Source organism: Lynx canadensis, chromosome B4 (genome assembly GCF_007474595.2).
Source record: "Lynx canadensis isolate LIC74 chromosome B4, mLynCan4.pri.v2, whole genome shotgun sequence".
Taxonomy (NCBI): domain Eukaryota; kingdom Metazoa; phylum Chordata; class Mammalia; order Carnivora; family Felidae; genus Lynx; species Lynx canadensis.
In genome coordinates, this window is record NC_044309.1 from 83,265,685 (window position 1) to 83,293,674 (window position 27,990).

General features: G+C 52.7%; 3 protein-coding genes across 3 annotated transcripts; all 3 read left to right on the forward strand.

The window, feature by feature from the left end:
* The first annotated feature begins 5 nt into the window (after positions 1 to 5).
* INHBC (inhibin subunit beta C) lies at positions 6 to 10,331 on the forward strand. Its single transcript, XM_030323018.1, has 2 exons — positions 6 to 595; positions 7,594 to 10,331. Exons 1-2 carry the CDS (start codon positions 283 to 285, stop codon positions 8,340 to 8,342), a joined length of 1,062 nt encoding a protein of 353 aa, XP_030178878.1. The 5' UTR covers positions 6 to 282; the 3' UTR covers positions 8,343 to 10,331.
* A 2,511-nt stretch (positions 10,332 to 12,842) lies between these two features.
* Positions 12,843 to 15,400, forward strand: INHBE (inhibin subunit beta E). Its single transcript, XM_030321699.1, has 2 exons — positions 12,843 to 13,427; positions 13,689 to 15,400. Exons 1-2 carry the CDS (start codon positions 13,130 to 13,132, stop codon positions 14,438 to 14,440), a joined length of 1,050 nt encoding a protein of 349 aa, XP_030177559.1. The 5' UTR covers positions 12,843 to 13,129; the 3' UTR covers positions 14,441 to 15,400.
* A 5,045-nt stretch (positions 15,401 to 20,445) lies between these two features.
* Positions 20,446 to 27,966, forward strand: GLI1 (GLI family zinc finger 1). The gene is made up of 11 exons (XM_032593999.1): positions 20,446 to 20,569; positions 20,801 to 20,893; positions 21,169 to 21,364; positions 21,573 to 21,717; positions 22,063 to 22,152; positions 22,239 to 22,376; positions 22,704 to 22,853; positions 24,182 to 24,346; positions 24,838 to 25,068; positions 25,543 to 25,810; positions 26,222 to 27,966. Exons 1-11 carry the CDS (start codon positions 20,473 to 20,475, stop codon positions 27,964 to 27,966), a joined length of 3,318 nt encoding a protein of 1,105 aa, XP_032449890.1. The 5' UTR covers positions 20,446 to 20,472.
* The last annotated feature ends 24 nt before the right edge of the window (positions 27,967 to 27,990 follow it).

Sequence of the window (27,990 nt, forward strand, 5' to 3'; positions counted from 1 at the left end):
TTCCCCAAACAAACCAACCTCCCCTCACATCCCCCACTCTGTACTTTCACTGACTATGTGTTCGAGGCTCCTGCCAAGTTCTACCTGTAACTGGCTTCATCTCCCAAGTCAGATGTTTGGCTGCTGTATCCCCTGCAACAAGGAGTCATGCCAGCTGGACACACTCTCCTTCCAGGGCCCCTGGTGGCCAGGTTGGAGTTGAGACCACAGCTGTTGAGACCCTGAGCCCCAGTTTTACAGCTCTGCGTCAGCTGTATCACTCAAAGAGGCCTTCCCCCAGCAATGATCTCCTCATTGCTCCTGGCCTTCCTCCTCCTGGCTCCGGCTCCAGCGGCCATTCCCAGAGCTGACAGTCAGTGTCTGGCATGTGGAGGACCCGCCTTGGACTTGGATCGCCAGCGGGAGCTGCTTCTTGACCTGGCCAAGAGAAGCATCTTGGACAAGCTACGCCTCAGCCAGCGCCCAACACTGAGCCGGCCTGTGTCCAGAGCTGCTCTGAGGACTGTGCTACAGCACCTCCATGGGCCCCCCCAGGGGACACTTCTGGAGGCTGACAGGGAACAGGAATATGAGATCATCAGCTTTGCCGACACAGGTGGGTTCCTATGCTATAGATCTTCCCCAAACCACCTGACCTCTCTGGGAAAGGAAACGTCTCCTCCCAGGCTAACCCCTGTCCCCCTCCCCCAAACCATCCTACTCTTGCTTCCCATGGCCTATAATCTCCTAATCCCAGGCTCTCACCCCTCCCCACCCTACCTCCTGCTCTCTCTTATTTAGACTTCACCAATGGGCAGCTGGGAAGTGGGTAGAATTCACTTCTTTGGGGACCGCCTGTCTGCATGTCCTCTGGCTCCCACAAACTTCCACAGGCTGTGGTGTGAGCTAATCTACTTCCTCGGCCTGGCCCCTGAGGCTGGGATCTGGGGAGTCTGTCCTTTCTCTGTTCTCCTCATCCCCCAGATGCCTCATTTTAGTAAAAAGGGAAACAGTAGAACACTGGGACTACAATACCCCTCCAACCTACCCCTGTTCTCTCGTCTTAATACCTTGGGTCCTCACATCAGAACAGGGTCAAAATGGGATTCAGAAAGGTGGGTAAAAGATAGAGGAGAAAGGAGGGTTACCCCCAGAGAGGGAAGAGGAGTTGGAGAATTTAGTGCGTAGTTAGAGACAAGGTCGAGAAATTGGAGACAGGACCCTAGAAACAGAACACAAAGTGATGTCTTTGGCCTCTGAGCCTCTTGCAAGCTCTTTCTGAGGTCTGGAAGATCCTGCCCACTCCTGGCCCCTTTCCCCTGGTCAGCACCTACTCCCCTGTCCCTTCAAGACCCAGTGCTCCCATCCTCAAAAACCCACCCTGACCTGAAGGTGATGGGCTCCCTCTCCCGTGGTTCCCATACCCTCACCCTGAACCTGAACTCTGTGTGGAATTGCCTGTTTCCAGGTTTTCTGTGAAGTCTGTCTTCCCATAAATGTCAATCCCTTGAGATCAAGAACTGTCATTTATTCTTCGCGTTATCACCAGAAGGTAGCGTATAGTAGAAATAACACTTGTATGATGTTTACTTGATTCTAAGCCTTTTACACACGCTGACTCCTTAAGATCCTCACAACAAGCCAGTGAGGCAAGTACTACTGTTATCCTCATTTTAAAGATACTGAAACTGAAGCACAAAGATGTTGAGTAATTGGGGCACCTGGCTGGCTCAGTCCGTAGAACATGCGACTCTTGATCTCAGGGTCATGAGTTTGAGCCCCACGTTGGATGTAGAGCTTACTTAAAAAAAAAAAAAAAAAAAAAAAAAAGAGGTTGAGTAACTTCTCAAGGTCCTATGACTGGTAAGTGGTGGAGCCAGACAGCCTAGCTCTGGAACCCATGACCTTGACCACCACACTACTCTGCCTCTCGTGAACACAGTAGATGACCAATAAACATTGGTTGCGTTAAACAACCAAACCATGCTATAAGTCAGCTTGACCACAGTGTAGAATCATCAGTGATGCATAAGACCCTATTCTAATTCAAAAGGGGATTTCTGCCTGTGATTAAGAACACAAACTGGAGCCAGATAAACCTGGGTTCAAATCCCTGCTCTGCTGCTTATTACTCTGTGACCTCAGTTGTTAATAGTTTTCTCACGTATAAAATGGGGATAATGAGAGGATAGTTGAGAGAATTAAATGAAGTAACACAGGTAATGTTCTTAGAAGGTTAAGGTGGGAAAGAGCAAGAAATCGAAAACTCAGCTCCTGTGCATGAGGGGTTTAGTTGCTGCTGGGAATAAATTAATTAGAAAGTAAGGCAGAATGAAATAATGCTAGAGGAGGGCACAGAGTTTGCTGGGGCAGGGGTTATTCATTGGGTCCTAGCGAGAGAGGAAAGGCTTTCAAAAGAAGATTGCAAATGGACTGGCATTGTAGAATAAGTTTGACTTCAATGGGTAGAGAATGGTAAACACAGTAAATGGAGAGTAAAAGTCTGAAGGAGTAAACTGCATTTGGAGTTGAAAAGTAGCTCGGAGTGGATGAGCACAAGGTAGACAGATAACAACGAACCATGGCTCCCTTGAACACCAAGATCCTGTTTGGTGTTTTGTTTTGTTTTGTTTGTTTGTTTGTTTTACCTCTGTATCCCTGACACCAGTTCCTGGCAACATTGTGATAATAATGTCAGCTACCAGGTATTTAGTGTGCCTGCCTCATCTCATTTAAAGTAGACTTTATTATTTCCATCTTCTGAAAGCAGAACTGACACTCAAGATCATTTACATGGCCAAGGTCATACAGCTTGCAAGGGGCAGAATTCAAACACGGTTCTCTCTGACTTCAAAGTCTGTATACTTTCCACATATTTGCTAATCAATGAATGAGTACAACATTCAGGCCCAAGGGGGCCTGGTCTGAGATGACATTTGGAAGTGAGAATGACTGATACCTGGGTTCTACCTTTTTCATTTCAATATGTTAGCTTGAGGTTTTTATGCCAATTTAAGCGATCATCTACACTACAGTATGAAAGCAAGATCTGAGTGTTGCTCTTGGTGGAGATAGGAAGAGAGAGCTTGGGGCTCTGCAGAAACTGGAGTAGGGGCGTTCAGTGATGTCCTGGAACTGCCTTCTACTGGCTCGTGAGAACAAATTACAAACATCTCCCAACTCCGCATATAGGGTTGTCATGTTAATAGTTTGAAATCAGCCGTGGTGGGAGAATTTATACCGCAGAAATTGGCAAACATTACAAATCAGGGTTTAGTTCCCTCCGGAATCCAGTTGTTAAACATTTACCAGCACATCACTGCCTGTGACCTAAAATACAAGTTATCTGCCTGCCACACACCTAACATGCAATGCTGACACAGGGACAGGATAACCATAATAGATACTCCTCTTCAATATGGGAGACGGGGGAGTGGGGGACACAGAACAGTCACTGATCCACAAACATTCTGATATCCAGCCAGGCACATATCTCGGTCTACCCCAAATCCAGAATTCTCTTAGTTAGGGCTGGGTCTTGCTCCTTGCTAAGAGTTTCCTCTCCTCTTAAGGAGAGCCCATCAGTGCTCTCCTTGGCTTCTAGATCTACTGTCTCAGCCCTTGGCTCCACCCTCTGAGATGTCTTTCCTTTTACATAGGAAATGACCTGTGTCTGCAGCTGAGAAGTTTTCTCAGCCTGCTTCCTGCCCAAAGAAGTTGGGGGCCCAGAGACATCTTTTCATTTTGAATCATCTCTGTCCCTTTTAGTCCAAACTGGTGCTGCTTTCACTACTAAAATTATCTGTAAAACCCTGTGAGTCTTCTAAATAATGAATTGTAGTCTACTCGATTAGACAAAAGACACTCAAATTTATCAAGACAGACCCCTCTTTAGGTTACAAGGCGGGATATTGTGGGTCAACACTCAAGATCCTTCGAAGCCCTTTTGTCTAGTTGAGAGGATCTACAGAACATCATCTTAAATTTTAGATTTTAACAAAGGTGTTAGATCTTAACAAAGGCTCTTACAGCTGACCCTTTTTTAAATGTTTTGATCTTCACTCGGAGACCATGTTTTGCTGGCAATGCCCTGGATTTGATTTTTACCCTGAGACCATTTCTTACTTTGAGAACCTTTTGCCAGACAGAGAGGTGAGGAATGGAAAAATATCTTATTGTTCAATCTAGCAAGTCCTGTTGGAAATATTTTCTCTAAATTCTGCTTGAAAATTGAACAGTTCCTTTTTTAGTTCATGTCACTCCTGAAATGCCTTCTCATAGGCAGCTAAAATAAGCCAATTGGCACTTCCAGCATTCTGCCTGGAAATATCTTTAGCTAAATTCACAACTTTGTTAGATACCATTTCTAGCTTCCAAGTTACCACAGATGATAGCCAATACATAACACAGGTTCCCCTTTCTCCAGCTTCCAGTGGCAATTTCCTCACTGTTCTTCCTACCTTTGCTAACAGTCTCCTCACCATCCTCCCAACGTCTCCCTGCCACCCAGTCCCAAAGCCAACGCTACATATTTTGGGTCTTTGTTATGGAGCACCCTACTTCTGTAACAAATTTCTGTTTCAGTTATCTCTTAATACAACTAATCAGCCCAAACATAGAGGCTTAAACCAAAAAAGTCAACATTGCTGATGATCGTGTGGTTTGACTGGGCTTATCTAGACAGCTCTTCATCTCCATTTGAGGAGTAGGTAAGGTCACTGAAGCAACTGCATTCAGTCAGGAGCTCGGATGGGACGGGAACATCTAAGATGGTGTCTGATCCTCAAAGTCTCTCATTATTCAGTAGTCTAGCCCAAGTTTCTTTAAAGCTGGTGGCTGGCCTCCAAAAGGGCAAAACATCATTGTGTAAGCACTTACCAAGTTTCTGCTTGAACTGTGTGCTTGCCTATGTCTCATTGGCCAAATCAGGTCACACAGTCATGCCCAGACTTAATGTGGAAAGGAACTGCACCAAGCCATGAATTTTGGGAGGTGTTGTTCATTGGGGGCCAACTGTAATAGCCTACCATAGCCCCTACTTGTTATGTGTCTGCCTGCTTTATCTAGGGTAAATTAAGAGATTTTAATGGGAGATTTTAATGTGCTTAGTGACACAGCAAGATTAGTTGAGCCCCCCAGACTCTTCATCTAGGATTTGGGAATTGGGGCACACTAGAAGATCATGTCTCTTAGCTAAGAGGAGCTGAGTAAAAGATTCTGTAGACTCGGGAGCTGGGGCCACCATTTTAGGACCTGAGGAAACTGACAAAGGAGAAGTAGATCCACAGGGAGAGAGGAATGGGGTAGTCTTACTTAGAGAGATGGAGATGAGAGATGTCATGTTGGCTTTGAGAGCTGTCGAGAACAATATTATTCCTGACTTTCCAATTCACACGAAGCCCAGTTGAACTTTATTTTCATTTAACAATCATGTTTTGAGTGCCTATTACGTACTAGATACTACAGAGAATGGTGAACCGTACAGGCACAATCTCCACCTTCATGGAGTTTACATTCTAGATGGCGGGGCAGGGAGGAGGAGAGAAGAGGAGGAGAAGTACATAGTAAACATATGAACAAAAAACAAAAATGACTACAGAGAGTGTTAGTAGCTATAAAGACAGTTAAGCAGGAAGATGTATTAGAGAAATGGTCATATTGTTGAAGGCTGCTTTAGATATGTTAGTCGGAAAAGCCTCTCTGAGAAGGAGACATTTGAGTTAAATGCCAAAAAGAAGCCAGTCCTTCAGAGATCTTGGAAAGACATTCCAGACAGAGGAAACAGCACGTGCTGAGACCATGAGGTGAATCCATGTTTGGTGAGTTCATGGAACAGAAAAGAGACAGTATAGGTAGAATATAGTCGTTAAATGGCAGAGTGCCTAATCATACAAGTTTTTTTGTGCTAAGAGGTTTAGTTTATTCAAATAGCAATGGGAAGCCTTTGAAGGGTCCTTAAGCTAAGGAGATCATCCCATTTATGTAATAAAATGCACGCTGGCTGATATATGGAGAATGATTTGGGGGACAAGAGTGGACCATCTGGGAAGCTATTGCCATAATTCAAGAGAAAAATGATGGTGGGTTGAACTAATATGTAGTAGAGGAGATGGGGATGAGTGCAATTATATTATGAATTGGAGGTGGAGCTGTCAGATATTGCAGATAGTTTTAAAGTAGGGGATGAGGGCAATCAAGGTTTTGCCTCAAGCAATGCATGTATAGGGAGTAAGATTGGAGAAGGAATAGGTTTGGGTTGGGGTGGGATAAATCTAGAGTTTATCTTTGAACATGAAGAGTTTGAGATATCATTGGATATCCAAATAGAATATCAGATCAGCAGCTGGATATACAAACCTGAGGATCAGGGAGAGGTCAGGGCCAGGGATATATATTTGGGAGTCATCAGCATACAGATGGGATAGAAAGCCATGGGAATTGATGGGATCATTCTGGGAAAGAATATAGATAGAGAAGAGAGCTCAGGACCTTCAACATTGAGAGGTCAGGGAGAGGAAGAGGAGCTGTCAGTAAGAGACCAAGATAGAGTGGCCAGAGTTGCAAAAATCAAGAGAAGGAAATATTTCAAGAGGGAGGGAATGATTAAGTGTGTCAAACACTGCTTAAAGGTCAAATAAGATGAATATAAAGAGATGAAACCATTGGATTTGGCAGTGTAGAAAGTGTTGGTGATCCTGACGAGAGCAGTTTCAGTGGAGTGGAGGGAACAGAAACCCAATTAAGGTGTTCCAGGAGGTCAGGTAAGGGATGAAGAGAGAAAATTGGACAAGAGTAATAGCGATAGGAAGAAATACATAGAATCATTGTGGTGAGGGACTGGATATGGTTTCTAGAGGTGATAAGGAGGGTAGTGGTGCCACCAATTCTAAGAACAGAAAGAGGTGTATATAGGAAGGAAAAGAGTGATTTCCATTTGGGAAAATTTTTATTTTAATGTGCTGGCAGGACATTCATGTGGCAAAATTAAGCGGTTAGAAGTTTAAACCTGAAGGTTGTTGATTCCCAAATCTTTTTTTTTTTTTTTTTGAGAGAGCTCTAGAGAGAGAAAGTGGGGAGGGGGAGAGAGAGGGAGACAGAGGATCCAAAGCAGGCTCCACACTGACAGCAGAGAGCCCGATGTGGGGCTCAAACCCATGAACCATTAGATCATGACCTGAGCCAAGTTGGACACTCAATCAACTGAGCCATCCAGGCACCCCGTTGATTCCCAAGTCCATATATCTAGTCCAGAGGTGCAAAATGGTCTAGACTAGACATCCAGATATGAGACTCACCAGCATAAAAATTGTGTTGGCTGACCATGAATGTGGGTAAGAACTCTCTTCAGTGTAGAGTAAAAGGAAGTGAAGGTCAAAGACAAACTATGGAGAACTTTTGCATTGAACAGATGGTCAGAGAAAAAAAAAAGCCAGCAAAGAAAATCAAGGAAGACTCATAAGAGTTGTGTCATAGAAGCCAAGAGAGAAAAGATTTTCAATAAAGAAGGGGTGGTCAACAATGCCAAGTGCTGCAGGGAGTTCAAGCATGCTGAGAGTAAAGAGGTAGCACTGACACTCAGAAGACCATAGTGACTGGGGGTTCTTGTGTCCGCAGGCTTTTCCAACATCAACCAGACTCGTCTTGACTTCCACTTCTCCTCTGATAGAACTGCTAGTGCCATGGAGATCCAGCAGGCCAGCGTCATGTTCTTTGTACAGCTCCCTCCCGATACCATCACCTTACCTTTGAAGCTGAGGATCCTTGTGCCAGGCTCACATGACACCAACCTCACCTGGGCCACTCAGCAACTGCTGGAGGTGGATGCCAGTGGCTGGCACCGGCTCTTCTTGGGGCCTGAAGCTCAGGCTGCCTTCAGCCAAGGGCACTTGACCCTGGAGCTGGTACCTGAAGGCCAAGGAGCCCAGAGCTCGGTCATACTGGGTGGGGCTGCCCACAGACCTTTTGTGGCAGCCAAGGTGAAAGTTGGGGGCAAGCACCGGCTTCACCGGCGAGGCATCGACTGCCAGGGTGGGTCAAGGATGTGCTGCCGACGAGAGTTCTTTGTGGACTTCCGTGAGATTGGCTGGCACGACTGGATCATCCAGCCTGAGGGCTACGCAATGAACTTCTGCACAGGGCAGTGCCCACTGCATGTGGCAGGCATGCCTGGCATTGCTGCCTCCTTTCACACTGCGGTGCTCAATCTTCTCAAGGCCAACACAGCGGCAGGCACCGCCGGAGGGGGTTCATGCTGTGTGCCCACGGCCCGGCGCCCCCTATCTCTGCTCTACTATGACAGGGACAGCAACATTGTCAAGACTGACATACCTGACATGGTGGTAGAGGCCTGTGGGTGCAGTTAGTCCGTGTGTGGTATGGACAGCCCAAGGTGGGGTAGGCAAGCATGCCCTCCCGGAAGTACCCTTCCTTGAGAGGAAGAGATGGCCCCATAACTGTCTCTGTCCAGAAGGAGGGCTCCCTCTTCCTGAGCAACTGGTGGAAATTATGCCAACTGTGACTTGAGGAGATCTTCATCCAAAGAGAGTCACTGTACATCTTCATGACCACCAGTCTCTCTCCTCAAGCTTAGTCTATCCAGCAAGCCCTACAGGCTCAACTGCCACCCCAGGGACTCTGATCCACCTGCAGCCATTGGCAGTGACATCTAGTTCCTAGGCAGAGATATCCGTAGCCTACCCTTAATCCATCCCATAATCCACAATACTTCCTCCTCTTCCCGCTTGATGGCTGTCACTCCAGGATGAGCTGACCAAGCCCCTTCCCCGATTTTCTGGATTACCGGAGAGCCCCTTCCTTGGATTCACTGGGGATTAGATCACTGTTTTCCAAAGTGAGGTTTACTCTTCTCTGTATCTTGAGCCCCTTTCTTATTTGCCTGGCTGGGCTGCTAAGGCTCTCTTGGCACATCCTTATCCATTCTTTTCCCTGTTCTATGACCTTAGGGGCTGACTCACCTGAGCTCCTTTGGCCTCTGGCTTCCTGCTGAATTTGACTGAGGGGAGACACAAGCAGGAGATCAAAGGATAGGAGGTGATAGAGGCCAGGGTATTTCTTACTCCTGTTCCCTCTTTCTAGTTGCCATGGATCTGTGTGACTGTGGCTGCGGCCTGTCCCTACAACTCCTGTCTGGCTCGCCACTGGCCCCAGCTCTGCCTAGGTTCTGATATCACTGCTTCTGCACTAGGGGCTTGCTAGTCCCGGGGAGCTTCAACATCCCTCCTTGGTTCCCTTAACCCTGCCTCTGTAAATAAGTTCTTTATTAAGTCTCCTTCGTGATACAAACGCAGACAGCTGAATAGTTCTTTTGTCTCCTGCTGAGACCCTGGCTGACACCAAGGATGACACAGAGTTTGCCTGCCTTGTGCACTTCTACCCTCTCTCACACACAGGCTCCTCAGGGCTGAGCTGTTGTGTCTATCCCGTACTTCATGCCTCTTCCTTCCCCAGGCTGACTCGTCTTCTTTCTTAGGCCCCCTCCTCCCCCCCTCCCAGAACCACCTTTGCTGGTCTCAGTGCCGATAAAGACTTAGGTTTTACCTGCTCTTCTCCTCTCTCTATCCTCACTCCGAGAGATGAGACAGATCACTGCTCACTCAGCAACCAGGCTGACAACCTGTGAGCCCTTCTGTGGTGGGAGGCAGAGGCACGGCTCAGAGCTGGCTGCCCTCCCTCACTGAACCCAAGGGCTCCATCCAGGAGACGTGCTTGGAAGCTGGAACTGGCCAAGGGCCACTCGCATGGGACAGGGAGAGTAAAAGGAAGGCACGGAATGAGGACAGGGAGGTATTTGCTCTGAGACGGGGTCCTCTCTAGACCTTTGCCCTTCTTTCCCCATCATCCCCTCCCTTTGGCTGGACAGCCCTGAACCATGGGGTCGATACTGTCTGCAGCCGAAGGCCGAGTTTGCGCAAAACCCATGTGTCCTTTGGGTAATGTGATGTCTGTGTTTGCTCAGCTTATAACCCCCTCCTCCCAGGGTCTGAGGTCCCTGGAATAGGAAGCCTAGAAGAGACAGCCTGAAAGGGACGTCCTTAGGGCCCTGCAAATCTGAGCCTTGGGGCTTCCTGAGCAACCCACGGAAGCTCTGCCACCTTTGCCTTGAGGAGATCTTCATCTAAGGACAACATCTAAGGAAGTCTTCTGTGCCTCTTCCCCCCCCTTCCACAGTGTGTCCCCTCCCTACAAACCACTGTGATCTAACCTCTCTCCCTCCAACTACACCTTCAGTCTGCAGGGGCAAGACAAAGGTGAGATGAAGCAAGGCACTCACTTGGGGGGGGGGGGCAAAATTGTAAGGGGATGTCAAGAAATTCATCAATTAAGATAAATAATATCTTGGGGCGCCTGGGTGGCGCAGTCGGTTAAGCGTCCGACTTCAGCCAGGTCACGATCTCGCGGTCTGTGAGTTCGAGCCCCGCGTCGGGCTCTGGGCTGATGGCTCGGAGCCTGGAGCCTGTTTCCGATTCTGTGTCTCCCTCTCTCTCTGCCCCTCCCCCGTTCATGCTCTGTCTCTCTCTGTCCCAAAAATAAATAAACGTTGGAAAAAAAAAAATTAAAAAAAAAAAAGATAAATAATATCTTAATGGAATATTTTTAAAACACCAAAATGAATGCCCCCAAACCCATGATGAACAACATAACAAATTTTAAAATAAACACGGCATCAGTATTACTCTCTTTCTTTTTGGCTCTGCCTTTTGGGAAAAGGGAAAAGGGTGGGTCTGTTTTCTTCCGAACCTTTTCTTCCGGAGCCTCTTGGCCCCTAACTCCAGACTGAGTTGGGTTTTTCTCATTTGGGCAAGATAATCACTCCGGCTTCTACTTCCTTACCCACCCCCAAGCCTGTCCCTCCCCAGCACCCAACCAGGTTGGTGGTAGGGCGGGCCTGTGAGGCAGATGGCTGGGGTATTTATAACCTGGGAGCACTTCTTGGGGAAAGTGACTAAGATGCTAAGAGCATATTTATAGCTGGGTTCTGACGTAAGTGTCAGTGGGGAGGTAGGGCCAGGCCAGGCACAGCAGCAAGAGGGTAGGAAGAGCTGAAAATTGGGGGCACCTGATAGAGAGGGTCGGGGAGAAGTAGGGTCGGCTGCCACTTTGTTCTGCTTCCCTTGACTCTGTCTCCTGGCACCCACAGGTAAGCCCTCTGAGACACCAAGCATAGGCAGAATCTTCTTCGCAGTTCCATGTTCCAGACCCTAGGAGCAGAGGGCTGTCACTCTCATCATCCTCAACCAACAGAGAAGTTGCTGAGAGCCGGGGAGAGAACTGGACAGAGGGGTTTGAATATGTTTTGACCTGGGGAGACACGTAGGGAGGAGAGGAGAGTCTCAGAGTCTCATCTCACTGTCCCCTCTCCCCCTCCCCACCACACAGTGCCCTGGGTTTCTAGGAAGAGCCTGGCACCCGTCGCCAAGCTCCATTGCCACGTGTCAATATGACGAGGTCTAAAACCAAAGGTAGCGGCGACGTGGGGCCTGACGACAGCTTCTGCTCTCTGGCAGTGGAGAGAGGGGAGAGCACCGGACCAGCCTCTCTGTCTGCTGTAGGAGAGACAGAGTCCCCAGAATGAGAGGTTGGGAAGCGTCCGCATCTCCCCTCTTCTGAGAACAGCCCATTCCCTGGGAAGCTGGTCAACGCTAAGCCAGCTGCGGTCCAGTGGCGCCACACTGCCACATGGTGGACACCGGCGGTACTGAGGCCCAGCCCCCAAAGCACCACTTTTCTTCCCCTGGTGCCAGGTCTAATAGTCCCTTGACAGCCCCCACTGGCTAAAGAGAGGGGAGATTAATCAAATGGAGTAGGGGCACATTTCCCAATCACACTTCTTGCTTTCTAGCTTCTTGAAGAAACCAGGGACACGGAGAGAAAGGCTAGCATGAAGTCAACCCTAAGTTGAAGGTGGAGGGGCCATGGCCCTTCCACTCAGTGAGGAAGCATGGTAAGGAGGGCTGGGATTGGAACTGAGGTTGCTGCAATCATCTTGCTTTGCTCTTAAAAGTCCTTAAAGCTCCCACTTCCTGTCCCCGCTCACAGAGGCCTGGCACCACTTCCAGGATGTCCTAAATTTAGGCAACTCTCACAGTCCCCTTAAAGAGAACCAGCAGCTGGGTATGGGCCCTCCCAAGTCCCATGCCCTTCTGCCAGCCTTGATGGACTCTGCCCTGCTCTAAGATTGCATCACCACCACCCGTACCTCTCTGGTTCCTCAGACATCGTAGCGACATGCCCTCCCCCCCAACCCCCCTCCGTGCTCCAGCCCTCCTCCACGTTGTGCTCCAGTCCAACTGGACTCTGGGCGGCCAGCATAGGCAGGGTCAGGAGGTGACTTCCGTGCCCCGTGGCACTGCCACCTTGGCCTGGGCAGGAGGACACCGCTCCTCTCCCACCCACAACCTCTCCTTGCTGTCCCAACCCCGTTGCTAGAAATAGAGACCAGAGTTCTCCTTCTGGCCCAGAGATCCTGGAGAAATGACCATCAGAACTCACAGCTGTCTGATGAAAACTGTTGCAGCAGAGGTGGCCGGGCAAGCTAGAAAGACTAGAGGTATGGGGAAAATCGCCCTCCCCACCTAGCTCGTATGGAGTCCCTCCCCTGAGCCCCAGACCTTGGGGACTGAGCATGTGAAATCATTCTCTTTCTTGCATCATGCGTGTCCACATTGCCCCCCCACCCCCCTACCCCACCTCAAACTCAGTGACCAGGGCCAGATGGTGAAACCTGAGCTGGGGCGGGGTGGGGGGGACCTCCACCCTCTCCCCTGCAAGGACCTGATGGGCAGCACAGCTGGCCAATCCTGGGGCTCAGAGGGTAGGTCTGCTGGCTGACCACTAGGTGAGGGAGCCCCAGGTTGCGGCTCTAAAGAGGCCCCAGTCAGTAACCAGCCATGAGCTGTGAGGGTCAAACCTGCAGACTACGCTAAACTCAGCTACCCATAGGACCATCCACCTACTGCCTTCCTGAGTCCCAGGAAAGAGAAGACAGGTGGCTCTACCCTTGGCCAAGGGTAGGTGTGGCACCGCTGTCTGCCTCTGCTGCGCCCTCATTGGCCTCCACGCAATCAGATCAACAGAAGGAGCAACTGCCATCCAAGGCTCCTGACCCAGCCCAGGGCCATTCACCAGGAGCATGGGGCTCCCTGATGGCCAGCGCCAGCTGGTGCTGCTGTGGGCACTGGTGTGGGCACAGGGGGCAGGGTCTGTCTGTCCCTCCTGCGGAGGTCCCACACTGGAGCCCCAAGCGGAACGTGCTCTGGTCCTGGAGCTAGCCAAGCAGCAGATCTTGGAGGGGCTGCACCTGACCAGTCGTCCCAGAATAACTCACCCTCCACCCCAGGCAGCGCTGACCAGAGCCCTCCGGAGACTGCAGCCAGGAAGTGTGGCTCCAGTGAATGGGGAGGAGGTCATCAGCTTTGCTACCATCACAGGTGGGTGAGGGAGAGAGCGAGGCAGAGAGCAGACCGGGAGAGGGAGGCGGACGGGGAGACTGATGGAAAAGGCAGACGGCGCAGGGTGTGGGAGGAGAAGTTGGGGCGGGGACTGGCTGCGGAGGACGGGGGACCCAAGGCAGCCCCAGTTTCTTCTAAAGGTGGGTGCTAGGGAGAGCCGTGGGTAGGGCTTGCGGGGGTCTCCGAGGAGAGCTTTAGCTCTGCCCACATTCCTCCGTCCCTTCTCCATCTCCCTGGCAGAGCCTTCCACTTCCGCCTGCAGCTCCGTGCTCACCTTCCACCTGTCCACAGCTCAGTCCCGGCACCTGTACCACGCCCGCCTCTGGCTGCGTGTGCTCCCCACCTTTCCCGGCACTCTTTCCTTGAGGACCTTCAGGTGGAACCCAGGCAGGAGGCGCCGAGAGTCGCGCACCCTCCTGGCGGAGCACCAGATGACAACCCCAGGCTGGCACGCCCTGACTCTGCCCTCTAGTGGCTTGAGGGGTGAGGCGTCCGCTGTCCTGAAACTCCAGCTGGTCTGCAGACTCCCAGGAGGCAACGCCACGGCTGCCCCACAGTGGCTCGTGGACACGGCGGGAGATGAGCGGCCCTTCCTGGAGCTTAAGATCTGGTCCAAGGGGCCTGGAGCAGGCCGCACCAGGAGGAGGACCCCTACCTGTGAGCCCGAGACCCCCTTATGTTGCAGGCGAGACCATTATGTAGACTTCCGGGAACTGGGATGGCGGGACTGGATCCTGCAGCCGGAGGGGTACCAGCTCAATTACTGCAGTGGACAGTGCCCCCCTCACCTGGCAGGCAGCCCGGGCATTGCTGCCTCCTTCCATTCTGCTGTCTTCAGCCTCCTCAAGGCCAACAACCCTTGGCCCTTGGGTACTTCCTGCTGTGTTCCTACTGCCCGAAGGCCCCTCTCTCTCCTCTACCTCGACCGTGACGGCAATGTGGTCAAGACAGACGTGCCAGATATGGTGGTGGAGGCCTGCGGCTGCAGCTAGCAAGAGGACCTGGGGATTTGGAGTAAAGAGATCAGTTGGGGGTTCCCAGGCAAAGGGCATCTGTGGCTGGAGACATTAGATTCCTGATCCACAGCCCCACCCAATGGGTGGGGTGGCAGTATGACTGGGTTGACCCCTAGGGGACCTGAATGGGCACGTGCTCGTCCAGACTCTTGCCTATTCCAGGTTGATGTGTGGGGAGATGGGGAAGGTGTGTCCTCTAAAGGAATCTACCCAGAAAGCATGATTGCTTACTCTAACCCCTATGAAAAGATGGCAGAGGTGAGGGAGGGACAGAGGGAGGGAAGGAGAAGGCAGAGAAAAATTACTTCGTCTTTCTCAAGAAGAGAAAGTCCTCAAGTGAGGGGAGGAAGAAGCAGACCAAGATCCCAGCAGGCTTGGGACAGGGGAAACAGGCTGGCCAAGGGTAGGAACTTTGGAAGAGCTCTAAGGGAGCGTCAAGAAAGAGATAGGCAAAGGGCTAAGAGGAGGTGTGTGGGAGAGCCCCAGAACTGGGAGTCAGGAGAGAGGGGTGCTGAGCCCAAGAAGTTCCCTGTTTTTTTTTTTTCCCAGCGGGGGACAGGACGCACTGGGGAGACAAATGTTTATACTTTCCTAATAAAAATGAGGGGAAAACCCAACAAGTATGAGTCATAAAGAAGGGCTGGGGTGATAGTCTAAAGGGATAGGTTTTCAAGGTAAGGTCTGGGGACCCCTGAAAGGTCCCTTGAGACCCTTTCAGGAGTGTTCACAAGGTCAAAACTACTTTTATAATAACACTAAGATGTTATTTGCCTTTTTTATTTTCATTTTCTTAAAAGTATACGGTGGAGTTTTCCAGAGGCTATGTGGCATGTGATTACATCATCTTTCTGACATCATTGTTAATGGGATGTGTGCTTGTGTACCCTTGTGTTACAAACTTTTTTTTCAGTTTAATTTCTAATATAGTAAATTGATATGAACCACACAAACAAAAATTCAATAAATGTTCAGAGTGTAATGGGGGGTGCCTGGCTCTCTCAGTGGGTACAGCATGTGACTCTTAATCTCTGGGTCATGAGTTCAAGCCCCACATTGGGCATGGAACCTAATTTAAAAAAAAAAAAAGTGTATCGAGGTCTTGAAATCAAAATGTTTGAGAATCACTGATCTAGAGACCTGGGTGAAGAGGAAAAAGCAGTGTGCTCTAAAAAAGCTTCCCTGAAAGAAAAGGCAGATGGCTGGGACAGGAGCATATGTAGGGTGACCAATGGTCTTACCTTCTTCTCCAGTGACCATTGGTGTTGCCTGACACTCTGGGTATAACTGATGTCTGGGCCAAATTCATATGGGGGAGGGAGGGTCAGACAGGACTCATGCTATGCTCCCCCACAGTTCCTACCTATATTTGTAGGGCCTCAGTCCTCTCCCTAGTTTTACCTTTTCCCCTTGACCCTCAGTCTGAACAGTTAACCTACTAACTCTCCAGGCCCCAGGAGGTGGCTCTTGGAAGCAGAGCTAGGATGTGGGAGGTCTGTCTGAGGGGTGACAGGAAAGGAAGAGACTCCTTTTCCTCACCATGTTTTCTCCCCTTTCTCATAAAGAAAGGTCAGAGAGACTAAAATAGCTGCCCCTTCCCCTGCATCCAGTCACCATGGCAACACAAATCCAAAGGGACGGGGCACTCCCCTATCAGACACTACCGTTCTGTACAAGCAGCCTCTTCTAGTATGCCTTTGCATTTCTTAGGGCTCGTACAATCCCCTCCCTGGGCTCCTAACACGGCTTTGCTGGGGGGACTTGTTAAGCCTCCTACTTCTTCAGCTCCCCCAGTCTACTCCGCTTCCAGACTCTGAGAGAGTGTCATGTGCCAGAAAAGCCAGCAGAGGGCGCAGACAGCCTGGAAGCGCAGGAAGCCGGCCGCACGGAGGTGCGGAGGTGCCCGCAGTCTCCAAAACTTCGAGACGAGGGAGAGCGGGGGTTCTCAGAGGAACAGTGCTTCCATCCCAGGGTTCCTCAGTAGCCTTGTGAACCGCGTACTCTGCGCCCAGATCCTCAGCCACTGCTTCTCTTTTTTATGCTCTATAGACCCCTCACTAACAAGCCAACTCTGTTTCAGTGCCATTTGCACCAAACCCCAAATCTGTCCCAACCCCTTCATATGTTTCATTGAAAGAGTGAGGCGGGCAGATTAACTACAGGATGGCATAATGCTCAGTTTAGCACCAAAGTCGACGACACTACCTCCAATATTATCTTTCTCGCATGGACTCTTTCGTCGCTTCTGCTCCCCCCCCCCTCCCGCCACTCCCTAATATATTTCTCAGTTTTTTCAGGCTCTGGTTGGGGGCCTCTTCGTGGGCTGCCGTTCCAAGGATCCATGCCGGGATTTATTGCCCACCACCAGCAGCGTGTTCAGCGGGGGGGGGGGGGGGGGTAGGCAGTATAGGGTCCCTCAAGGGAGGGGGAGGATCCTGGGGGTCCTGGGGGTGCAATAAGCCCGGCACCCCCTCTCTTGCTTTTAGCTACCCCGCCTCATCTTCCAGAACTGCAAGAGGGAGGGAAGTAGAAGGGAGGTGAGAGGCGAGCGGGAAGAGCGGCGGCGCGCCAGCTGCTTGAGCGAGAAAAAGTTTTTGCAAAAGGGAAAAAAAAAGTTTGCGCTTCTCGCGGGTGGTCCCGGCTCGCGGCCCGGCGGGCTGGGCCGGCGGGAGGGCTGGCGGCCAGGTTAGGGGGGGTGGGGGTGGCACTGAGGCTGCGCTGCCGTGGCCCTGTCCGCCCCCCCTCCCCACCGCACACCCCCCAGCCCAGACTCTAGCCCTGGACCGCGCATCCCGAGCCCAGCGCCCAGAAGGAGGTGAGAAGGGGGGCAGGCGGGGGACCACCTGGGAGCAGTGGGGGAGGGGGCCCGAGGGGATGCCCTGCTTGCGAGGGACTCTGCCCAGCGAAGAGGGAGACCTGGGGGACACAGGCAAAAAGGGGGTGGGAGAGCCTGGGGTGAGGAATAGAAAGTTTGAAGAATTTTTTCATTTGTATCTCCTTTCTCTGTATCTTTTTTTTCTTCTGACAGTCTCTGTGTCTCTGTCTCAGGCAACCGTGGATCTCTTTGTCTGTCTCCGCCTCTCCCATATATTAGAAACATCTCACTTTCATGAGGTTGGGATGAAGAGGCTGGAGGGACGGCTAGCTGGAGGTCTGCGTGGTAGACAGGCAGCTCCAGGTGTGTCTGAGCGCCGGCAGGAGGACGTCAGTGTTTCTGAAAGGAGGGAACAGCTAAGGAGAGAGCCCTAGGTGGGGTGGGGATGGGTGTGTGTGAGGCGACAAAACCAATGGGGGACGGCTAGGCTTGAACCCTGACCTGTCTTGTGACAGATGTGCTTGCTGGTGCATGTGTTCTGAGGAAAAGGAGTGTCTTCTCGACTAGGAAGGGGGCTGGAGGGGCCAGTGTCCAGTTTAGGCCCTAGAAAGACTCCTCAAGGAATTCGGACTCCCGAGTCCCAAGGGCTGTGGACGGGGTGCTAAGGAGGAGCTGAGGAGACCTTGTCTTGACCCTCTGACCTCAGGACCACCAGGACGGCTGGGGCCAGCCGCAGGGAGACCCCTACTGGGACTGGGCGGGACCACTGGCCACTGCCTGCCTATGTTTCCCGTTGGACACCCCCCCCCCTCCCGAACGGGAGCCGGGGGCCGAGGCCCCTCCTCTGGCTCAGACCACCCTGCCTGCCCTTGCTCCCCGCTCTGAAGCCTCTTTCAGGCCCGGTGACCCCGAAACAATCCGCCCTGGGCAGCTAGCTTTGGGGATAGGATTAGGGAAAGGGGATCCCATAGTGACTGGGGAGTTAAGGTTTGGGGGCTGGCGACCTGGGGTCTTCATAAGACAGGTCTTTACCGTCTAGTGGAAGGAGAAGGCGGGGCAATTTCCCGGGGGAGTTGTAAAGGGCCGGAATTAGGGTGGTTTTCCCTATGGGGGCGGGGCCCAGAGACCCCCCCCCCCCATTAGCTCCCCGGCTTCCCCAGCCAGGCGGTACAGACCCGCCCTTGACGTCACTCAGGGGTTCCCGGGGGTCTGGAGGGGTTAACCCTTGGGAAGCCAGATGTGATAATCAGGAACCCAAGGTGTCCTGACCCCTCCCTTTCCCCATACACACCTTATTTTATTTACCCAGTCACTTTCTGTCCCTATAGTTTGTGGATTCTTCTTTCTTTTCCACCCACTGGGACACCCACTCTCCAGCAGTGCCCCCCACCCTGGGCGCCACTACCAGCCTTCTGGATGCACTAGGGGGAGGAGGGAAGAATGTGTCCCGCCTCTCAACTCCCCCCGCCCTCCCTCCACCGCGGCTCGCTCGACTGGGCTCCCGGGGCGGGCGGGGGAAGCGGAGCTGTCTGCAGCCAGAGCCTGCGGCGGCGACTTGGGTGGGCCGAGGAGGCACGGGGGCGGGGAAGGCGGGACCGGGAGGAGGGGGGCGGGGCCTACTCCTGGGAGTTGGGGAGCGGGGGTGCGAGGGGAACTCTGGAAAATAGGGAGACACAGAAGATGATTCAGGGCTCCAGCAGGGGAACCCTAGAGCTCCCTGCCCCATCCTGCGCTTTCATCCACACCCCAGAAAAACTTGACTGAAGCTGGAAAAGTTGGCGAAATTTTCCTGTCACTAGTGTGAAGGGGAGACGTGGGTGGGCTGCGGCATGCGTGGGCGAAGAGGGATGTTGCCCCATTTACATCGCGACTCCCCTGCGGCTGGGCAGTGGCACTGAAAGGTGACTGAGTATGCACGTTTGGGGGAGTCTCTTTAGTGTTTGGGGGGTCGTTTGCAAGCCCCCGCCTCCTTCCCCTGGGTGAGTCATAGAGGAAGGAGGCGGGAGAAGTGTCCCCCCATCCAGCTGCCAGCCAGCTGTGCCCCCCCCCCCCCACACACACATAGTGCCAAGGTCGAGTTGGGAGGTCTTGGATGCGGGATCCAGCTCTCCGCAGGGAAAGGAGGAGTTAGGAAGCATACAACCCAGGCTGTGGAGCTTGGGCTGGGTCCTGGGGTCCGGGTTCCGCTCCCCATCTTACCCCGCCCTCACCCTAAATCCCAGCATCCCGGGATCACCCACCGCGCCGGCCGGCCCGCTCCCGGTCGTTCTCCACCCTACCCCGCCCCACCCCACCCTCAGTCCCGGGAGACCAGAAAACCCGGGGTGGAACAAAAACTGGAGTTTGAGGAGAAGAGCGGACAGCAGCACCCTCTCCTCCCTCACAACTCTTCTCTAATGGATGGTGACTTTGTTTTTTCATTCTTCCAAAGCCTTCTCTTACAGTCCCTTTCCTGTTTCCCCCAAACAGACCAAAAGAATTAGATGGGTGCCCAGATTCAAACCACCCCAGAATAACACCAGTTTCCACTCTTTGTACTCAACAGACCCGGGAGGCTTCCCTCAGAAACCTTATCCCCTTCTATACACAGTTTCTGCCTTAGAGAGAAAAAGGCAGATCTTCCTTGCTCCCTCCGGGCCCCAATCAGCCGCTCAGTCTGGGCTGTGGCGAGAGCTCCCTCTGCTGGATACTGGAGAAATTGTGGACGGGTTGTCCCCGGGCTGGAACAAATGAAGGAAAGGAAAAGGGGCTTCGCAGCGCTTGAAGTTAGATGCTCAGCATGAGTTCCCCCATCCCACCCCTCAAAGCTGGCCCATTGTCACAGCAAGAAGCAATAGAGGCCCCATGGTATAAAATCGCTTGAGGCTCATATAGGCTCAATTAGTCCATGACATTCCCCCACCACCCCCCACACACACTCGCACTCGCACAGACCACCCAGGCAAAGATCCCACTCAGTTCCCACAAAGATCCCCAAGAGTGCCTCTGCCTCTTTGGGACTTCTTTTCTTACCCTCACCCTGTCTGTGTGATGCTCGATTCAATTTGATTTCCTGTGGCAGTTGTCTTAGAGGGACTCTGCCTGGGGTTCTATACCTGACTTAGTTATCTGACCTTCCCTGTTTCCTTCCCGCCTTTATAACTTGCAGATCTCCCTTCCCCTCCTGCAGTGTCCCCACACTCGCCTCTGAGACACCATGTTCAACTCGATGACCCCACCGCCAGTCAGTAGCTATGGCGAGCCCTGCTGTCTCCGGCCCCTCCCCAGTCAGGCCCCCAGCATGGGGACAGAAGGTCAGTGCAAATACCAATCTCTGGGTCTTGAGGACTGGCAGCTCTCTCAGTCAGCCTCAGGGGTCCCTCTTCCACTTCCTACCCCATGCCAGTTTCCAATCCATAAGAAGATTTGAGGCTTCGTGTCGTAGAGGCTTGGAATATGAGATCAGGCCTCTTCCTGGGGTTTCAACGTGAGGCCTTACGTGTCCCCCATTCCTATTACTCATTCTGGCCCTCTCTCTTTTCTAGGACTGCCCGGTCTGCCCTTCTGCCATCAGGCCAACCTCATGTCTGGCCCCCACAGTTATGGGCCAGCCAGGGAGACCAACAGCTGCACTGAGGGTGAGGCCTCAAGCAATATCTCTTCCCTTTCTGCCCCTCTGGGACTTGTCCCAAATAAAAGAGTGGGTGGGGGGTGGGCAGGGGCTCTAACTTGGAAGAGGAAATGCTTGGAGATCGGAGCAAGGGGTCAGAGCATGATCAAGAAGTCACAGATGGCATCAGTAGGGCAAAGCAGAGTCAAGTGTCATTTTTTGTTTGAATCAGGACCCATGGGTTGGGTGTATGGAGACACACGCCCCATTTACTATAGCTGTCTTCCCTGTTTCCTGCCCCAGCCACACTCTTTCCTCCTCCCCGAAGTGCAGTCAAGTTGACCAAGAAGCGGGCACTCTCCATCTCACCTCTGTCCGACGCCAGCCTGGACCTGCAGACAGTTATCCGCACCTCCCCCAGCTCCCTTGTGGCCTTCATCAACTCACGCTGTGCATCTCCCGGGGGCTCCTATGGTCACCTCTCCATCAGCACCATGAGGTGCAGATAGCCTTGGGCTAAGAGGCCCCCCTAAAGACCCTACCAAACCCTACTAAAAGCCTCAAGCCCTCCAAAGCACTTCCCTGGAACTGCCTCAGCCACTTCCCATACCATCTTTCCGAAACATTCCAAATAGCCCAAGAACTCCTGCAACTTTCTGAGCTGACAGTCCTAAGTAACTCCGTCTCCTCCTCCTCCTCCTCCTCAGCCCATCTCTGGGATTCCCACCCCAGATGAATCACCAAAAAGGGACCTCGCCTTCCTTCGGGGTCCAGCCCTGTGGTCCCCATGACCCCACCCAGGGTGGGATGATGCCGCATCCTCAGTCCCGGGGACCCCTCCCAACTTGCCAGGTGAGAGTCCTCATGTCGCCACTCAGTTTCCCTCAGCTCAGAGCGGGTGGTGGTGGACTTTATGGGGCAAGGTGAAGGAAGGACAGGGGATATAAAAGTTTTCAGCAGCAGAGAAATAAAGGGGTATTGTTGCCGGGGTTCACATGTTGGGGCTGAATCCTACTCTTCCAAATGAGATCCCCCACCTTTTGCCCATCCCAGTGCAGTCTGAGGAGGAAGTCTCTTCTAAACCCAGGGGTTCCAGCTGCTTGGGTGGGGGCACTCAGGGCAGGAAGACCTGGCTGGGCTCCCTCTTCCTTCTGCCCACTTCTACCTTCATCACCCTCACCTCTTCCCTTGGGGAAGCTGAAGTCTGAGCTGGACCTGATGGTTAGCAAGTGCCCAGAGGAGCCCTTGGAGGGTGATATGTCCAGCCCCAACTCCACAGGCACACAGGTAAGAGGGGCTGACTTTGCCTCTGAAGCCTGAGCTAAACAAAAGCCGTCACCCGAGTGACCCTAGGATCATATCTTCTGCCCTAGGATCCCCTGCTGGGGATGCTGGATGGGCGGGAGGACCTGGAGAGAGAGGAAAAGCCTGAGCCTGAATCCGTGTATGAGACTGACTGCCGCTGGGATGGCTGCAGCCAGGAATTTGATTCCCAGGAGCAGCTGGTGCACGTGAGCCCCAGGGGGTAACAGGAATGCTGGCTGGATCTTGTAGGACATTCTGGTGGGACCTTGTGGAATCAGGCTAAGGGCAGGAGGTCAGGATCCTGAGGTCAGAGGTTGAGTGCCTGGTGCAGCAGGCAGAAACTCAGGAGCTATAGCTTTGTTTTAGAAACTCTGGAAGAACTGAGAGGCGGGCTCTGATGTTCTCTCTGCCCCTTCCCCCTGGGAAGTGAGGCCTTGGGGGAATATGGTGGGATGGGGAGGTCAAGGGAAGGTCTGTTTTGCATCTTGATGGCATAAGGGAACCTCAGAGAGCCTCTGTGTCTCCTCCTTCAGCACATCAACAGTGAGCACATCCATGGGGAGCGGAAAGAGTTCGTGTGCCACTGGGGGGGCTGCTCCAGGGAGCTGAGGCCCTTCAAAGCCCAGTATATGCTGGTGGTCCACATGCGCAGACACACGGGCGAGAAGCCACACAAATGCACGGTGAGGCACCCACTTTCCAAGCTCAGGGTCCCTCCCTGAACTGGGGCTCCCCACCAAGGCAGAGCTCATAGGACTCTCATGGATCCTAGGCACTTTTGCCTTCATTGGCCACTTCCTCCATAAACAAGTATTTAAAAACTGTATATTATGACTGTGTTAGTATAAAAACAAACATATTGATATTGCATATTAGGACATTCCCTGGACCTAAAAGTTATTTTTCCCTTGCTTTAAAAATTTTTTTTTTTTTTCAACGTTTATTTATTTTGGGACAGAGAGAGACAGAGCATGAACGGGGGAGGGGCAGAGAGAGAGGGAGACACAGAATCGGAAACAGGCTCCAGGCTCTGAGCCATCAGCCCAGAGCCCGACGCGGGGCTCGAACTCACAGACCGCGAGATCGTGACCTGGCTGAAGTCGGACGCTTAACCGACTGCGCCACCCAGGCGCCCCTATTTTTCCCTTGCTTTTAAAAGAAATTAGAGGGGCTCCTGGGGGGCTCAGTTGGTTAAACGTCCGACTGCGGCTCAGATCTCGCGGTCCGTGAGTCCGAGCCCTGCATCGGGCTCTGTGCTGACAGCTCAGAGTCTGGAGCCTGCTTCAGATTCTGTGTCTCCCTATCTCTCTGCCCCTCTCTAACTTGTGCCCTTTCTCTCTCTCTCAAAAATAAATAAACCTTAAAAAAATTTTTTTTAATTAAAAGAAATCAGAGGCGCCTGGGTGGCTTAGCTGGTTGAGCATCCAACTCTTGATTTCAGCTCAGATCATGGTCTCATGGTTGTGGGATCGAACCCCGCTGGGCATGGAGCCTGCTTGAGTCTCTCTCTCTCTCTCTCTCTCTCTCTCTCTCTCTTTCTCTCTCTCTCGCCTCTGCCCCTTCCCCCCAAGTGTGCATACTCTCTTTCTTTCTCGAATAAATAAATAAAAATAAAAGAGGTTAAAACATTTTTGTGGGCCCCTGAAAGTACTCTGGGCCCTCAGCACTGTGCCTACCACTCTACCTAACGGAGAAGGGAGAAGCTCTGTGTCAAGGACGTAATACACTCCCCGAATGACCCCATCCTAAGGCAGTCTCAGATCCTTGTACAGGGAGATCTGCTCCGGCTTGACCAGGAGATGCTCATTGCCTCATCTCCGTGTCCCTGCAGCCAGAGTGACCCTAGCTTCTTGTTTCTCCAGCTCTTGCCTGCCCTTGTCCCTGAATTTTGGGAACTGCTCTCCCATCTTGAGTTATATTCTCTAATGCACATCCCTTTTGAGGTTTACAGTTCTTCTAATCTCCATGTCCTTCTGTCTGAGAGCTATCTTTTGACCCCAACATCCCCTAGTTTGAGGGGTGCCGGAAGTCATACTCACGCCTTGAAAATCTGAAGACACACCTGCGATCACACACGGGTGAGAAGCCATACATGTGTGAGCACGAGGGCTGCAGTAAAGCCTTCAGCAATGCCAGTGACCGAGCCAAGCACCAGAATCGGACCCACTCCAATGAGGTGAATGCCCCACCTAAAAGACCCTCCCCACTTGAGAAGCCAGCTACTGGGGAGATTCCCCCGTAAGAAATCCCTTAGCCCAGCACCCGTTCCACAGAGGTGAGTCCCCACCCCACCCCTGCCCCCTACAACTTAATTCACCTGGATAAGGCCTTTCGGAAACCAAGAATTTCCACTTACCATCCCCACCCCCCTACCTCTAACCAGCCAAAGGGCCAACCTAAATAGACCCTTTCTAACTGGAGGAGACACCTGGTCCCTTCAACTCCTGACTTTATGAGGCCTCACGGATCGGGGCTGTCAGTTTTCCTAATCTTCCCCTTGACCCTCTTGTTTTTCACTCCAAGGGTCCCGCTCTCCTTAGTTCCTCGGGCGTTGTGCATTTCTCCCTGATCCCCTCGTCCCTACTCGATGCCACCTCTGCTTCCCGTTCCTTCTGCACTCTCCCGCTTTGATTTCTTTGCCTGCTGTCTTCACTGTCCACTCAACAGAAGCCGTATGTGTGTAAGCTCCCCGGCTGCACCAAACGCTACACAGATCCCAGCTCACTTCGGAAACATGTCAAGACAGTGCACGGTCCTGATGCCCATGTGACCAAGCGGCACCGAGGAGATGGCCCCCTGCCCAGGGCATCATCCCTTTCCACAGTGGAGCCCAAGAGGGAGCGGGATGGAGGCCCCATCAGGGAAGAGAGCAGACTGACCGTGCCGGAGGGCACCGTGGTGAGCCGGCCTGGGTGACCCCTGCCTCCACGCCCCATCTGCCCGGCCCACGTTCTTCTAGTCCCTTCCAACTCTTCCATGTCTTCTGTAAATCACTCTTCTGTGCACAGTCCTCTAGTCTCTTGTGCCAGTGGTGCTCCTTGGGCTACCCCAAATTGAGAGATTTTAGTGTAATTAATTAATCGGTTTAACAAACTCTTATATGGGGCTTGGTATATTACTCTAATTTATGTATGGTTTACATGCATGATTCACATGTAATATGTTTATAATTTCATATACGCACAACTTCATGATAAAGGGGCTTATTTTCCGCATTTTCAGATGATGAAACTCAGGCATAGACAAATTGTCCAAGGTCACAGAACTAAGTGCGAATTTGAACCCAGGCAGTCTGTGCTCCAGTCTAGGCTCTTCTTAGGGAACTGGGGGGAAGTGGAGACGGGCCACCCTCAGACCTCATTTTCCCCACAGAAGCCACAGCCCAGCCCTGGAGCCCAGTCGTCCTGCAGCAGCGACCACTCCCCAGCAGGCAGTGCAGCTAATACAGATAGTGGTGTGGAAATGACTGGAAATGCGGGGGGCAGCACTGAGGACCTGTCCAGCTTGGATGAGGGGCCTTGCATTGCTGGCACCGGTCTGTCCACCCTTCGCCGCCTTGAGAACCTCAGACTGGACCAGCTACATCAGCTTCGACCAGTAGGACCCCGGGGCCTCAAACTGCCCAGCCTGACCCATACTGGTGAGACCTGGGTGTGGGAATAGTTGCTGGGCTGAGGTCTGGACCTCCTCTGAAGTCAGGAGGACTTCACCCTTCAGGGCTGCCCTATATACCTTTGTACAATTAGGAAAAGTTCCCCTTTCCTCAAGACGCTTCCTTCCATCTATCAGGTAATTGCGATATACAAAGTCTATAATGTGAATGCCTAGGTCCCCTAGGGCTGTGCAGTGTGCAACCTATACAACTGTTCATGGTGGTTCTGAATCCCTGGTGACCCAGATGTAGAAAGGGCATGGGAGGAGACAGAACTGATTGGTCAGCATTAAGGAGCCTGTCGCTGGGATTCCGGGACAAGGCTGTCCCCATGAGGGAAGCAGGGTGAGATGCAGACGGCTCCCTGACCATCCTGTCTTTTCTCCTTATCACTTGTAGGCACCCCTGTGTCCCACCGTCTGGGGCCCCCACTTTCTCTTGACCGCCGCAGCAGCAGCTCCAGCAGTGTCAGTTCAGCTTATACTGTCAGCCGCCGTTCCTCCTTGGCCTCCCCTTTCCCCCCTGGCTCCCCACCAGAGAATGGGGCATCTTCTTTGCCCGGCCTCACGCCTGCCCAGCACTACCTGCTCCGGGCAAGATATGCTTCAGCCAGGGGAGGTGGTACCCCACCCACGGCAGCAGCCAACCTGGATCAGATGGGGAATCTTCCCGCACCTTCCTGGAGAAGCCGAGCTGAGTATCCAGGATACAACCCCAATGTAGGGGTCACCCGGAGGGCCAGTGACCCAGCCCGGGCTGTTGATCGTCCTGCCCCAGCCAGAGTCCAGCGGTTCAAGAGCTTGGGTTGTGTCCACACCCCCCCCACTGTGGCAGGGGGAGGACGGAACTTTGATCCCCAACTCCCAACCACTGTCTACTCACCACAGCCCCCCAGCATCACTGAGAATGTTGCCATGGACACCAGAGGGCTACGGGAGGAGCCAGAAGGTGGGACCTCCATGATAGGCAGTGGTCTAACCCCCTATATGGACTTCCCACCTACTGATACTTTGGGATATGGGGGACCTGAGGGGGCAGTGGCTGAGCCTTATGGAGCTAGGGGTCCAGGCTCCCTGCCTCTTGGGCCTGGTCCACCCACCAACTATGGGCCAAACCCCTGCCCCCAGCAGGTCTCCTATCCTGAACCCACCCCTGAACCATGGAGTGAGTTCCCTTCCCACTCTGGGCTGTACCCAAGCCCCAAGGCTCCAGCTGGAGTCTACAGCCAGTGTCCTCGTCTTGAACATTATGGACAAGTGCAGGTCAAGCCAGAACAGGGGTGTCCAGTGGGTTCTGATTCCACAGGATTGGCACCCTGCCTCAATGCCCACCCCAGTGAGGGGCCTCCTCGCCCACAGCCTCTGTTCTCCCACTACCCCCAGCCTCCCCCTCCCCAGTATCCCCAGTCAGGTGCCTATACCCAGCCACCCTCTGATTATCTCTCTTCAGAACCCAGGTCTGGCCTGGATTTTGATTCCCCCACTCACTCCACAGGACAACTCAAGGCTCAGCTTGTGTGTAATTATGTTCAGTCTCAACAGGAACTGCTCTGGGAGGGTGGGGGCAGGGGAGATCTCCCAGTCCAGGAACCTCTCTACCAGAGTCCCAAGTTTCTGGGGAGTTCCCAGGTTAGCCCAAGTCCTGCCAAGGCCCCATTGGCCACATATGGACCTGGCTTTGCACCTAACTTGCCCAGTCACAAGTCAGGTTCCTATCCCACCCCTCCACCGTGCCATGAAAATTTTGCAGTGGGGGCAAACAAGGCTTCCCATAGGGCAGCAGCACCACCCCGACTTCTGCCCCCACTGACTACTTGCTATGGGACCCTCAAGGCAGGGGGCACGAACCCCAGCTGTGGTCATCCCGAGGTGGGCAGGCTGGGAGGGGGTCCTGCCTTGTACGCTCCTCCTGAAGGGCAGGTGTGCAACCCTCTGGACTCTCTTGACCTTGACAACACTCAGCTGGACTTTGTGGCTATTCTGGATGAGGCCCAGGGGCTGAGTCCTCCTCCTTCGCATGACCAAGGGGACAGCTCTGAACATACCCCACCTCCCTCCGGGCCCGCCAACATGGCTGTGGGCAACATGAGTATCTTACTGGGATCCCTGCCTGGGGAGACACAATTCCTCAACTCTAGTGCCTAAAGAGTGGGGCATCCCAGTAATCAC

Coding starts and splice junctions, on each gene's coding strand:
- INHBC (XM_030323018.1), top strand. CDS start 283: ATGATCTCCTCATTGCTCCTGGCCTTCCTCCTCCTGGCTCCGGCTCCA. Junction 596..7,593: donor CATCAGCTTTGCCGACACAG/GTGGGTTCCTAT, acceptor TTGTGTCCGCAG/GCTTTTCCAACATCAACCAG.
- GLI1 (XM_032593999.1), top strand. CDS start 20,473: ATGTTCAACTCGATGACCCCACCGCCAGTCAGTAGCTATGGCGAGCCC. Junction 21,718..22,062: donor GACCCCTCCCAACTTGCCAG/GTGAGAGTCCTC, acceptor CCCTTGGGGAAG/CTGAAGTCTGAGCTGGACCT. Junction 22,153..22,238: donor CCAACTCCACAGGCACACAG/GTAAGAGGGGCT, acceptor CTTCTGCCCTAG/GATCCCCTGCTGGGGATGCT.
- INHBE (XM_030321699.1), top strand. CDS start 13,130: ATGGGGCTCCCTGATGGCCAGCGCCAGCTGGTGCTGCTGTGGGCACTG. Junction 13,428..13,688: donor CAGCTTTGCTACCATCACAG/GTGGGTGAGGGA, acceptor TCTCCCTGGCAG/AGCCTTCCACTTCCGCCTGC.